Source organism: Telopea speciosissima, chromosome 4 (genome assembly GCF_018873765.1).
Source record: "Telopea speciosissima isolate NSW1024214 ecotype Mountain lineage chromosome 4, Tspe_v1, whole genome shotgun sequence".
Taxonomy (NCBI): Eukaryota; Viridiplantae; Streptophyta; class Magnoliopsida; order Proteales; family Proteaceae; genus Telopea; species Telopea speciosissima.
In genome coordinates, this window is record NC_057919.1 from 27,077,300 (window position 1) to 27,089,192 (window position 11,893).

Sequence of the window (11,893 nt, forward strand, 5' to 3'; positions counted from 1 at the left end):
ATGTAATCTTTGTCTGCAACTAATTAGACGTTTTGATGTACTTTACAATGCTAAGAAATCTAGGTTACCTACTCAATTTTTCAATACTACTTCGGATATCTATTTACTGACAGACTTTGTTTTTCCTTTCATTTTGGCTCATAGATGATGGATTTTTTATTCTTCAGATTCAAGTAATTTTTTTGACCTGTTAGTAGTGTGTTGGATCTGGTGTTTTGGAAAGTCCATGCTATGCTGTTTCCATCACAAGTTTAATTATACATGTTATGTTAAGACAGGGCTTTAAGTGGTGGATATGTTAGTTTTGTTGAGATGTTTGAAAACTGGGCTTCCCTTAAGAGTTCTTATCGTGATTCAACCAGACCCTTTCATGTTCCTTGCAAGAAGAATAACTAGTTTTATTTAAGATACCGCTAGGAGAATGTTGTCCCAATTACATAGGAAGTCCAACATTCTGTTTGTCACATGCAAGACACAATTATATTTATACGTAGGTGATGAGTCTAGGTATAAGTCAGCCACTGCATAATTTAGTAGACTAGTATTTGGATTGATGTAAGGGGCATGTTAAATTTGTTTTTCCATTGTATGGCTGCATTCGTTGTTTGTCTAAGATAATCTGAATAGACTATTGAATAATCTAATATTGGATGTGATAGTTATGGAAGCAAATTAGTTTGTACTCTACTAGACAGTACTAAACTACTTATCCATGTTTGAAGTCAGTTACCTATCTAGGCAAGTTAGTTTGTGTTATTTCTATTAAAGGCCATCAAAATGTATTTGTAAGTCCTTTAATCAAATTTTTTTGTAATTTTGACTTTTTAAGGTGCCAGCTGCATTTTGTTTATTTTATCAAGCTGTGAAAACATTTCTGAAATTATTTATTTAGATCCTTTGTTGTAAAATCAATAAGGTGCAATAGTTCTAAGAAAAGTAACCCTAAAATTATCTTAGTATCATTTGAGCTCTTTCCCATCACTCAAGTTAAATATTAATACTTGAGTTTGGAACCCTCACACATGTAATTTTCTATTTACTCTGTCTTGATTAGAGGTCACCTCTTAACACCATTGGTCTCAAATGTCAATAAACCACTGATCACTGGTTCCTGTGATTTTACCTTGATATTGCTATTGATAAACGTCTGCAATGGCTTCCTGTTCCTTCAATACTGATACCTGCCCATTACTGCTGTTTACTGTCATTGTCTGTTTATCTACACGCATGGTTTTAAAAATCGGGAATCTGATTGTTGAATCGGTCGATTCGGATATGAATCGGCCGTGATCGATCCTGATTTTGACTGATCTGACACAGCCGATTCACACTCAAAATCCTAGAAATTTCCCTGTTTTTGGATCTGTGGACCGATTCTAGGGTTCTTGAAGGCCGATTCCGATCCGATCCAGATCAGAATCATCACTGTCTGATTCCGTCTCCAATTACGCATTTTAAAACCTTGGCTACACTCATTTATCAAGTTTTCAGCCCATTTGGTCTGCTGTGTCAAAATAGAGGTTTGAAAACCATCTGGAAAGTTGAACTACAGAAAACACGGGAAAGAATCCAATAAATGAACCATATTTCTGCATTTCATTCTCTATTTTTCCCGCCTCAAACAAAATGCGAATAAAGGGGAGGCCTATGGATTCGAAGTCACTACGAAAGGGTCGGTCAATAGCATAGCTCTTTCTTTCCCGGATAGTTGAGATGGGCTGTCGAATTTGGCATGTGACCAATCTGGAGGATCCCTATCCATGCATATGGTCTGAATGACCAGTTGAGAGCCAAACTTCAATCCTCACGCCAAAATACATCTTCACTCCTACATTTTTTTCATCTATACATCTATTCACTTCATTTTTTTTCTCTGTTTTTATTTTAATACTTTAGCCAACTTGTCCCGACTTTGTCCTGACTGTATCTTGCTTATATTTAGTATGGATTTACTTGGCTGAATGATTAGTTCTTGTGAGAAAACTTCATGAACCTTTGAGGTGGTCATGAATGGGTGGGAAGTACTGAGCTGAGGTAACCAGCTAAATTTCTTAGATGCTTACCTGGCATTGAGCAAAGTTGATACTACATCTCCTTTCACTTTGTGTTGTTCCATTTTTGTTGTCATTTCTCATATATGTGTCGTTTGTTAGGGTTATTCATGCTCCTGTTTCCATTTGCAGGCTGGTGGTTTGGATATACTAACACTAGACAGTCTATATGATGATGCAATGGCAAGAAGAGCGAACCAGAACGGGACCTACCACATGGGGCAGGTGGCCCCTAATCCCTTTGAGGCTGCTCAATATTCCCAGGACCCATTCTATGCTTCCAATAGCGTTGCGCCGCCCACCAATGTGCAGATGGCCAGCATGGCTCAACAGCAGCAATCCTTGATGCAGCAGCAACAGGAACAGGAACAGCAACAATTGATGATGGGCCCAGACTCCAGCAACCCATTTGGTAATCCATACATGGGACAAGGTGGCCCCCCTAACCCACCACAAAATCCCTACACGGGATTAATTTAGGTTATCAGTCTTAAATAGCAAAAAATGCCGCAAGGAGACACTAACAGTCCGGGTTAAGAGTTGTAGATATTTAGGCTATGGTAGTGGAGGCAGTGATTGTTTGATAGTTTGGTACCTCCCTCCTCTTTCCTTGTGCCTGTTAGGGCTCATTCATTTTCTTTTTAGGGTTATGCTATTGAAGCTGCAAAGCTGGATAGAAAATGTACTATATGGGTTCTCACATGGTAACTCAATCAATTGATATTTTATTCCCATGCTTGATTACAGATGGTTGATCTTGAGTTAAGATGAATGCATATTCATTACCAAAAAAAAAAAAAAAAAAAAAAAGATGAATGCATATTGGGCAAATCCAGTTGCATAATATTTCCCTAATAGTTTCTCTTTTCTCTGAAGGATTCATTAATAAGGAAAAAAGAAAAAAGAAAATTCAAAGAATAAAAAAACTTAGCATTCACAGGCAGAAAGCAAAAGAGAAGAAGCAGCCCCACCTATGGGAAAGCCATTAGCAGGGACTACCCACCCACCAAAAAAAAAAAAAAAAACTAACAGAATCTGAACCTAGGTCTTTCCATTGCATCAATCTCTAGCTCTTCGGCAATGTGATTAGGAAATTGAACCATGGAGTATGAATTCCCTGATTTTGCAGCCTTTTTTGGTAGATAGTCAGCAATGTGGTTTGGCTCTCTATAGTAGTGTGTGATCTTCTATGGGATGGAACTCAGGAAAGGTTGAAGAAAATTCCAGTATTAAATCGTAAACCAAATAATTTTTCTAGATTGAATTGAGAGGATTACAGATGCAGAGTTCGATTCAATCCACAAAGTAGGTACATTCAACTCCTTCGCTTTGAGGATACCCTCCATAAGGCCAACAAACTCTGCTTCGAAGTTGGTCTTTACTCCCAAAAAAATATTGAAAGAAAAGATTCCTTTCCTTTCCCACCAGATGGAGGCGACCAAAACCAAACTTGACTCGACGCCCAGGGGGCTTTTACATTTAAGCCACGGACCTTCCTCATCTGCCATAAAGCTAGGCTATGAAGCGAGTTAGATGCCGCCCAGCAACACCAAAACATGCTGTGAACAAGTTCCGAAGGTTGGTCAAGTACTTACAGTCCCGCAAATTTGATCGTCAGTGGGTAGCTTCTCATTTAGCAAACGCTACCCAAACGTAGCATGGCGGGGTTGAAGATGATTGCTCCAAAGGAGAGTCGATCAAGGTACTTTGGGCTGTCTTAACTTGATTTCCTCCCAAGGCAGATCGTACACTGAACTTGCCTGATGCTGTAAGGTTCCACATACAACTATCTTCAATATTATAGTGAGGAATTTTCCTTTTGAGCAGCAAAAATAACATCAGACAAGAACCTCGATTGGGGAACAGGGAAGTTCCATTCAATCAACCAGGAAACCAACCACATGAGCATTGGCAGATTGGAAGGTACTCACATCCAGTTGAACTTTATCCACAGTAGAAGAATTACCAAGCCATTTATCTTTTCAGAATAAAATATTTCTCCCATTTCCTACAATCCATCATTCCTTTTCTAAGACAAAGTTCCACATACACCGGATACCAAGCCAAATAGAAGATCTGTAGCCTCTTTTAAGGTTGCCCCCTAGTTTACAAATCTTGCTTTAAATAATCTACTCATGGTTGTGTCTTCATGTCTGATCTGCCACACCAATTTGGACAACAAAGCTTTGTTAATGTCACGAAGCTTGCGAATACCATGCCCGCCTTCCTCCTTAGGCTTGCATACCTACTCCCATCTAACAGTAACTGCTTTGGAGGAGTCTGTATCACCCGTCCAAAGGAAATTCCTCATCCATTTCTCCATTGTAGAGATTAGAGAAGAAGGCCATCAATACATTGCAAAACTATGAGATGGGATGCTTGATCTCATCGAGCGAAATAGTTCTGACCTTCCTGCAATGGAAAAATTTTACCTTTCCAACCAGGGAGACTGCTTTATATTTTGTGCATCACTTGTAGCAACACATCCTTCTTGATGCGGCCTTTTGAAAATTTCTACTCCGAGGTATCTGGTGGGAAGAGAGCATAGTGGAATTCCTAGCTCCTCTGAAATCCTATGCTTTCTAGCAACAGGGATACGACCGAAGAAGAGTTTGCTCTTATCCAGGTTGATGCGCTGCCCTGAGAACTCTAGATAATTAGTTAGAAAAGAGTTTAAACTTCTAACATATCAGATGTTGGCATTCAAAAATATAAATACGTTGTCTAGAAACAAAAGATGCCTTCGGAATTGCAAAGCCCCTGGGGCCTTTCAAGGGAAGTAGCTGCTGGGAGTTGATTAAACCCTATATTTCTTTACACACAGCTTCTTTCGGTAAAATGAACAGAATTGGGGAGATGGGGTCGGCTTACCTCAAGCCTCTCTCAACCCCCAAAATAACCAATCGAGCCGCCATTCAGAAGAACCAAAATTTTGTAGAGCATAGGATCTGGTGTAGCCAGTTAATTCAAATCTCCGAAAAACCAAACCCTCTCAAAACATGGAATAGAAAATTCCAAGAAGCGGTGTCATAGGCCTTTTGAATCAATTTAATGTTCATACCTTCTCCTTTGGTGGTGGAATGCGTGAGATTAGCTAGCTCCGAAGCAAGGCAGATATTTGACTAGATCACCTTCCCCTTCTTGAACGCCCCTTGTTCTTCTGAAGGTCAGCTTTGGGAGAAAAACAGAGAGCTTGAAAGCCATGATTTTTGAAATAATCTTGCAGAAGAAATTTCCCTTTCCCATACACAGGCCTGAACTTATCAAGGGACATTGCACCATCAATATTAGGTATGAGCACTAATAAATTATTATTCACACTATGGGGCATTGAATTTGAACAGAAAAATCCTCTCACTTCCCTACACACATAATCTGCAATCACTTTCTAAGATGACCGATATAAAGCCCCAGAGAATCCATTAGGACTAGGGGAACTGTCCGAGTCAAGGTCCCACACCGCACATCTAATTTCCTCATCACCAGGGATAGATTCAAGCATCTGAGATTTGTTTACATCAATCACAGAAGGGATACAATCCAATAGATCCATGTGATTCACTAAAGGTACAATACGATGGTATTCTTCATAAAAGCCTCATTTCCAGGGATAGATTCAAGTATATGGGATTCGTTTACATCAATCACAGAAGGGATACAATCCAATAGATCCATATGATTCAGTAAAAGGTACAACACGATGGAATTCTTCATAAAAGCTTATCACGTGATTCTCAAAGTAATCTATCAGAAATCTCCGACCCATCCACCCTTTTAGAGATCTGATGGTATTTTTTGCCCTTCTTATTTTTGTGCCAAATGGAAGAATATAGAATTTCTATTCCCTTGCTTCTTCATCCATCTAATTCTGAACTTCTTAACCCAAATTTTTTTGTGATTCTTCAATGCCACCAAATAAGTTGATTTTTTATCAGCTTCTCTGCCAAAGAGGTCATAGAGAAGGTCATCCAACCCATGTCTTTCAATTTCCTCTTGGATGGCATCTAACGTAATATATATATATTTTTTTGTCACAAAGCTCCTGTTCAAAATTTGGGAAATTAGCTCTTGCCCATGATCTCAAAACAGGTTTAAGGCTTTTCAACTTTTGATAGAGCACAAAAGTTTGGGAAAATGGATCTCCACAACCTCCTCTGCCACCTCTACCACAACGATTGGTGAGACCAACACTTCTCTACAAGACCTTCTTTCTTCCTTCTAGGGCGACCAGGTTGAGCTCGGTGGGCATAAGAATTCGATTGGGAATCACCTTCACTTTTAATTGGCAGAGACCTCACCTAAGTTGTCTTCAATTGCATCTGGTTTTTCAACGTTGGAAGTAATTAGCTCTTCCTCCCCTTCAGATGTAGTTTTACCCGTATTCGGGGTCTGACCCATTTCCACTATCCATACCCGATCCCATCCGCAATCAGGTTATCCACCAAATAAGTCGATTTTTCCTCATTAACGACCAAGGTAGACACCGCCCCTTGCATATAGATCACCCCTTGATTTTAATATGCCTTATCCGAAACCAAAGGATACTACGCCATATTATAGTTCCCTTTTCTAAAGGGATACTTCAATTGAGTTTCCAAAACAACGTTAGGAGATCCATTGACAAAAGGAAAGCGGGGGAGATGGTAATACGAAGATTCCTCCCCACAATTGGAAAGTCTCAACTCTGTCCCCCTCCCTAGATCTCGCAGAGATCGACTCCCACGGCCTGCCATCGTCGGAGGAGGCCTTGGAAACTTTTCGGAAATACCAACCCCTTGATCATCGACATACACAGCTCCTACCACCCCGTCATTATCCTCTTGAACAGCCCTTTCACGTGCATCTGCTTACTTTTTCTCACTACAGTAAGAAATAAGGTGCCCATTTTTTGTTGCAGAAGCCACATTGAAGGCTGGAATCCTCATAAATCACTACATGGGTGAAAATTTATGGTTCAAACGAACTAGGTTGAACACATTCCACTTGAAACTCCTTGAGTCTATTGCCTGAAACAGGGATTTCAACAAGCACCCGTGTGAAATTCCTCATAGTGGCTATTCAAGTACGACGATCAAGAGTGATTGGTCTACCTATCGCTTTTGCCATCGAAAAAAGGATGTTCTCATGGTAGTATTCAAAGGGAAGGTCTAGGAACCTGATCCAAACCAATTTCGTCAACACCTGCTCATCATGGATGTTGAAATTGGTTTTCCACCTCTGGAAACGAATGAATTGGTTTCCAAAGCGTATTGGGCTTCGTCTCCATACTGTTGTCATGTCTCCCTCATTTTCAAATTGAAAAAGCACATAAACTCTCCCCAAAACCACCATAGTAACCCAATCTTTGAGGTTCCACGATTCTTAATCAGACCTTTTTAGTTTGTCCAAAGATGCAAAATGGAAGTTAAGCCCTCCAATGAGAGCGAATTGAAACCTCTGCAGATTTTTCTCATACACCTGTGAGGGGATCACAATCCTGGTAACATAACCAGTATGGATTGAATCCGGCAACGCTTCTACATCTAGGAGAGGGGGCTTTCCCATAGCTACAACATATGGTCGACCCACCTTGCCAATAGTAGTAGACCTTCCAACATTCGGAATCTCACCCAGCGACGCTCCTCCTCCTCCCTAAGTATCCCTGAACTGCGTATCCCCATCTTCTTCCACCGCAAAGACACCTCTTCACCATCATCACCAACCACACCTACACCTCTCGACATGACTCTCTCCCTGATGTCCCCCCTAATTCTAACTACTTGATTCCCTCGGTCAGCGCTCCTCTCGTTTCCGTAATAATTGAGTGATGTAGATCTCTTCCTATTTTGTACTGTGAAAATAAAGTTGTGAATCCTTGGAGTGACTGTGGGAGATCATTTTCTACGTGTTTCCGTATAAGAGTTGCAGTTGTGATTTGATTCATGGAATATCTTGCGTTGCTAGGTAGTGAAAGAGTTAAGTTCCATAGGAGCTGCTACACTTGTGGTGTCCAAGATAATTATTCTACCTTTCCAATGGTTGAAATTTTTGAATACCCTATACCTACATGAGGCTTAATTTTAGGCCTTATTTTTGCGTTGTGTTTCCCAATGACACTCTTTTAATAGGTATCAGAGCCTCACTATCATATAATAGGGTTTCAAATTCAAATCAGGATCACTTGATTGACATCATTGATTCAGATTTTCGTGTTTGTTTTAATTAGCTTTGTTTATATGTTTTAATAAATATATAATTTTTATGGGCATTGTTGAGTATTTTTAGGCATGTTCAATTTCATTTTTATGAGAAATAGAAAGTTATGTAAAGGAAAAAAAAAAAGCAGGCAACATGTAAATCATTTTATCAAAATATAATACCACATATGACAAGAAATCTGAGTAAGTTACAAAGTTATAATTATAAAACTTTTAATTTTCTTTTCAAAATTGATTTTACTTTCCTACCCTTCCTTTTACTTGCAACTAGCTAAATGGTACATGTATGATGATTACATATGAGAAAATCGTGATACAATCAGATTTTGTTTGAGACATTCAATCAAACATTATGCTTATCCATCAGATTTTCCAATTGACCAAACACTTTTATTGATCAAATATTGAAAATCAAGCCTTCTTATAGAACATTTTTAGAGGCAACATTTCTTTTGCAACCACTCCCCTTTGCCCACCATCCAACATAGTTTCAAGCCAATGCCATAAATTTTCATCCATCCAATGGCGGGTAATAGCATCACCGGCTACATGCCTGCACCATTGCGTATTTTTAATGTAAAAAAAAAGAGAGTATTTAAACATATTTATTATATCATCGTTAATACCAAGGCCACATGATTATATATGTTAGAGAAGGTTCAGATGTTTCAACACTAAAAAAAACATGGAGAACCCCAAACAAGAGTTTGTGTATGGTGCCTGCATGAGAAATCATGCAGCAATGCTTGGTCGCCATGCCATTTATGACTGTAGAGAATTCTTCCTGACCAATTGTGACTCCCACTGTGGAGCATGTAAGTGCCACAAGAACTTCCACCAAAAGATGGTTATGGTGGGAAGTAGTTGTGGTTATGATAGTAAGGGAGAGAGTAGCACTCATGATGTGAATGTTTAAATAGATGTGATGGATGAGAGTGAGGAGGATGAGGAGAAGCAGCTACAGGAGCTCATGGTAGTAGAGCAGCTATGACAGCAACAACAATATCAGGTGATGGTGCAAATGAGTTGGAGGAGGAGGCCAAAGATGAAGTTCACAGAGGAGCAAAGGCAGAGGATGTTTGCCTTTGCAACAAGGCTTGGGTGGAGAATGCAGAGAAATAGGTGGGATGAGATCAACTTGTTCTGTCAGCAGATTGGGGTGTCGAGGCAAGTTTTCAGGGTCTAGCTCAACAACCATAGGACACGTTGATGTTTTCAATTTGGTTGGGTATAGGTTGGTGATCTGGGCAATAGGGATAGGGTACACTTGTTTGGTCAAATAGACAACCATATCAATAGTTTGTCATGAGGCAGATATGGCCTCTTGTATATAACTTTTTTCTTTTTTTTTTTGTGTAATCAATGATGCTTTGCTCAATAGCTTGCATGTAGGCTTGTATAGTAATGTCCTATTTCTTCCCATTTTAGGTTCTTCTATGTAAAAATTTAAAAAATTTTCTTTTCTCTCTGTGCCCTCCTCCCCACAAACAAAATAAAAAAAAAACTCATCATTAAACTCGATCCTAATTTACTCTTTGTATATGGACTCCATACTTGTTTGTTCCTTGATTATCACTTAAAAGAGCTATATTAAATTCTTAAGTGATATTCCCCTACTATTTTTGTATTTTAATTAGTTTCTAAATAATTCAATTCAACTTTTTTATTCCGATAAATAATAGTGGGGAGAGGGTTCCCCACAACGCCAATGTGGGGAGGAATTTGCACCTTACTCCAATCTTTAATGAAGTCTACTTTTTTCTTTTTTTGGAAGAGTATGCCAATATGATCTTAATGAGGTGTGGGGCTTTTCATCTAACATTCGTTGGGCTTCCCTTTTCGAGAGATGCCATACTAATGGAAATGCAAATAAAAGAATCATTTACATGGGACTCACATGGTCATAATATAAGAGAGAAATTAATAAAGAATCCTATGTGAGAGGGAAATAATTAATTTAGCATTGTGGAATTTTTTTTAGTGAAACATAATTTTATTGAATATCAAAGAAAGCATAGCTTAAGGCTTCCGTGTTACATAACTCTTGAAGCCAAAGAGAGGAAAGAGGCCAAATTGTCTTACATGCCAAAGACTAACATCTGGACTAGGGACTGGGAGACAGAGTTTGCCTGCCTTGAAATAGAGTTGAGATACATGCATTAAAAGAAAAGGATAGCTGTTTAATATCATGAATGATAGGGAAGAAATGGGTGAGAGGGGCTATATGAAAGAGTGATGGGTGTTAAAAATTTCAGGATTATCCGACTCCAACTCGATGTGGGTAAGACCTTCCTCCAGAGTATTAATTAAATGAAGCAAGTTTAAAGGATGCGTATAATGGGGCTCCCAGGTGATTTCTCATGATAATTCCAAGCGCTCATTTATCTTGGTTCGAAGCCTGCACTCCCATTACCTTGTCTGTAAATCGAGTCATCCGAAACCCCACTTTTCACCATACTTGACCAGATTTAAGCTTGTTTTCAGCCATTACTCTGCCCGAAGTCTGAGTAGGAAAAATCTTATTTTCAATTGTTACTCTGCCCGAAGTTCAAGTAGCAAAAACCCCATTTGCAACTGTTACTCTACCCGAAGTCCGATTAGCAAAATTCTTTTTTACAGCTGTTATTCTGCCCGTAGTCTGGTAATCCAAATTCATTTGACATAACCATTACTCTGTCTAACAAGAGAGAGGCAAGTCGATCGTCCGTCTCCACCTGATCTGTGGAACATCATATATTTTATATTTGACACATTTTCCTTTTCTTTTATTTTATGATAGGTATCTGTCACTTTCTTTCTTATCAATTCTGGCATGATGTTAGATCATTAAAGTAGATTGCTTAGTGTAAATAGTAATTTTTATTTATAAAATATAGTTTTTCTCTCCTTGTTTTAGTTTCCATAAAGCATTTTAGTATACCTTGCATCCATTAAATTAACTCAAGTTAGTATGCATATCAACATTTTTCAGCTACAAGCATTATGATTAGCATATTTTTGTGTGTTTGATGCATCACAAAATAGCCTTGCATGTTGGTATTAATCATATCATTAAGGGAGAATATTCGAAATCAAGCATCTAGTAGAAAGATCAGTTTAACCCAGCGAGATGCTAATACCTTCCCATGCTCATAACCAGACCACTTACCCAGAATCTCTAACCAGACTATATGGAATTACATAGTCTTTTTCGCTCACCCCAGATGGGGCTAAACTCATTTGGTCCTAAGCTCGAATCCTACATGGTGACTCTTTTTATTTTAATATATGTGGCATGATCCCAACCCCCCCCCCCCCCATTTTAATAATTAATCTCAATAGTAAATCAGCCCCCTATCGTCAAGGGACCTCGAAAATCGATTCGAACCGCGCTACCCACAAATCCCAAACCTCCTCCACAAATAGCTGAGTGCATAATATTCGCCAACTTAGAGACAAGACTGATATTGGAAACAATAATTTTTTCCCCTTTGAAATGCCCCCTGTTCATCATAAATCAAGCACGATAGCAATGGAGATAGGCGTAGAGTAAGAATTTTCGATAGTTTAACAAATGCCCATGCAGATAAGGCGAAATTTATCAAGGGTCATTACACCTTCCACCTTTGGGATGAGAATAATAAAATTGTAATTTACGCCACTAGG

The 11,893-nt window shown here is 38.9% G+C and overlaps 1 protein-coding gene across 2 annotated transcripts in view; it reads left to right on the top strand.

Annotated features, from left to right (window-relative positions):
- Nucleotides 1–2,799, top strand: part of LOC122659661 (putative clathrin assembly protein At5g35200) — a 49,399-nt gene extending 46,600 nt beyond the window's left edge. For both annotated transcript variants that reach the window (XM_043854760.1, XM_043854759.1), the window contains one exon: nt 2,184–2,799. In XM_043854760.1, the coding sequence (XP_043710695.1) occupies nt 2,184–2,531 (348 nt within the window). In that variant the 3' untranslated portion in view covers nt 2,532–2,799. The remainder of the gene's footprint in view (nt 1–2,183) is intronic.
- The last annotated feature ends 9,094 nt before the right edge of the window (nt 2,800–11,893 follow it).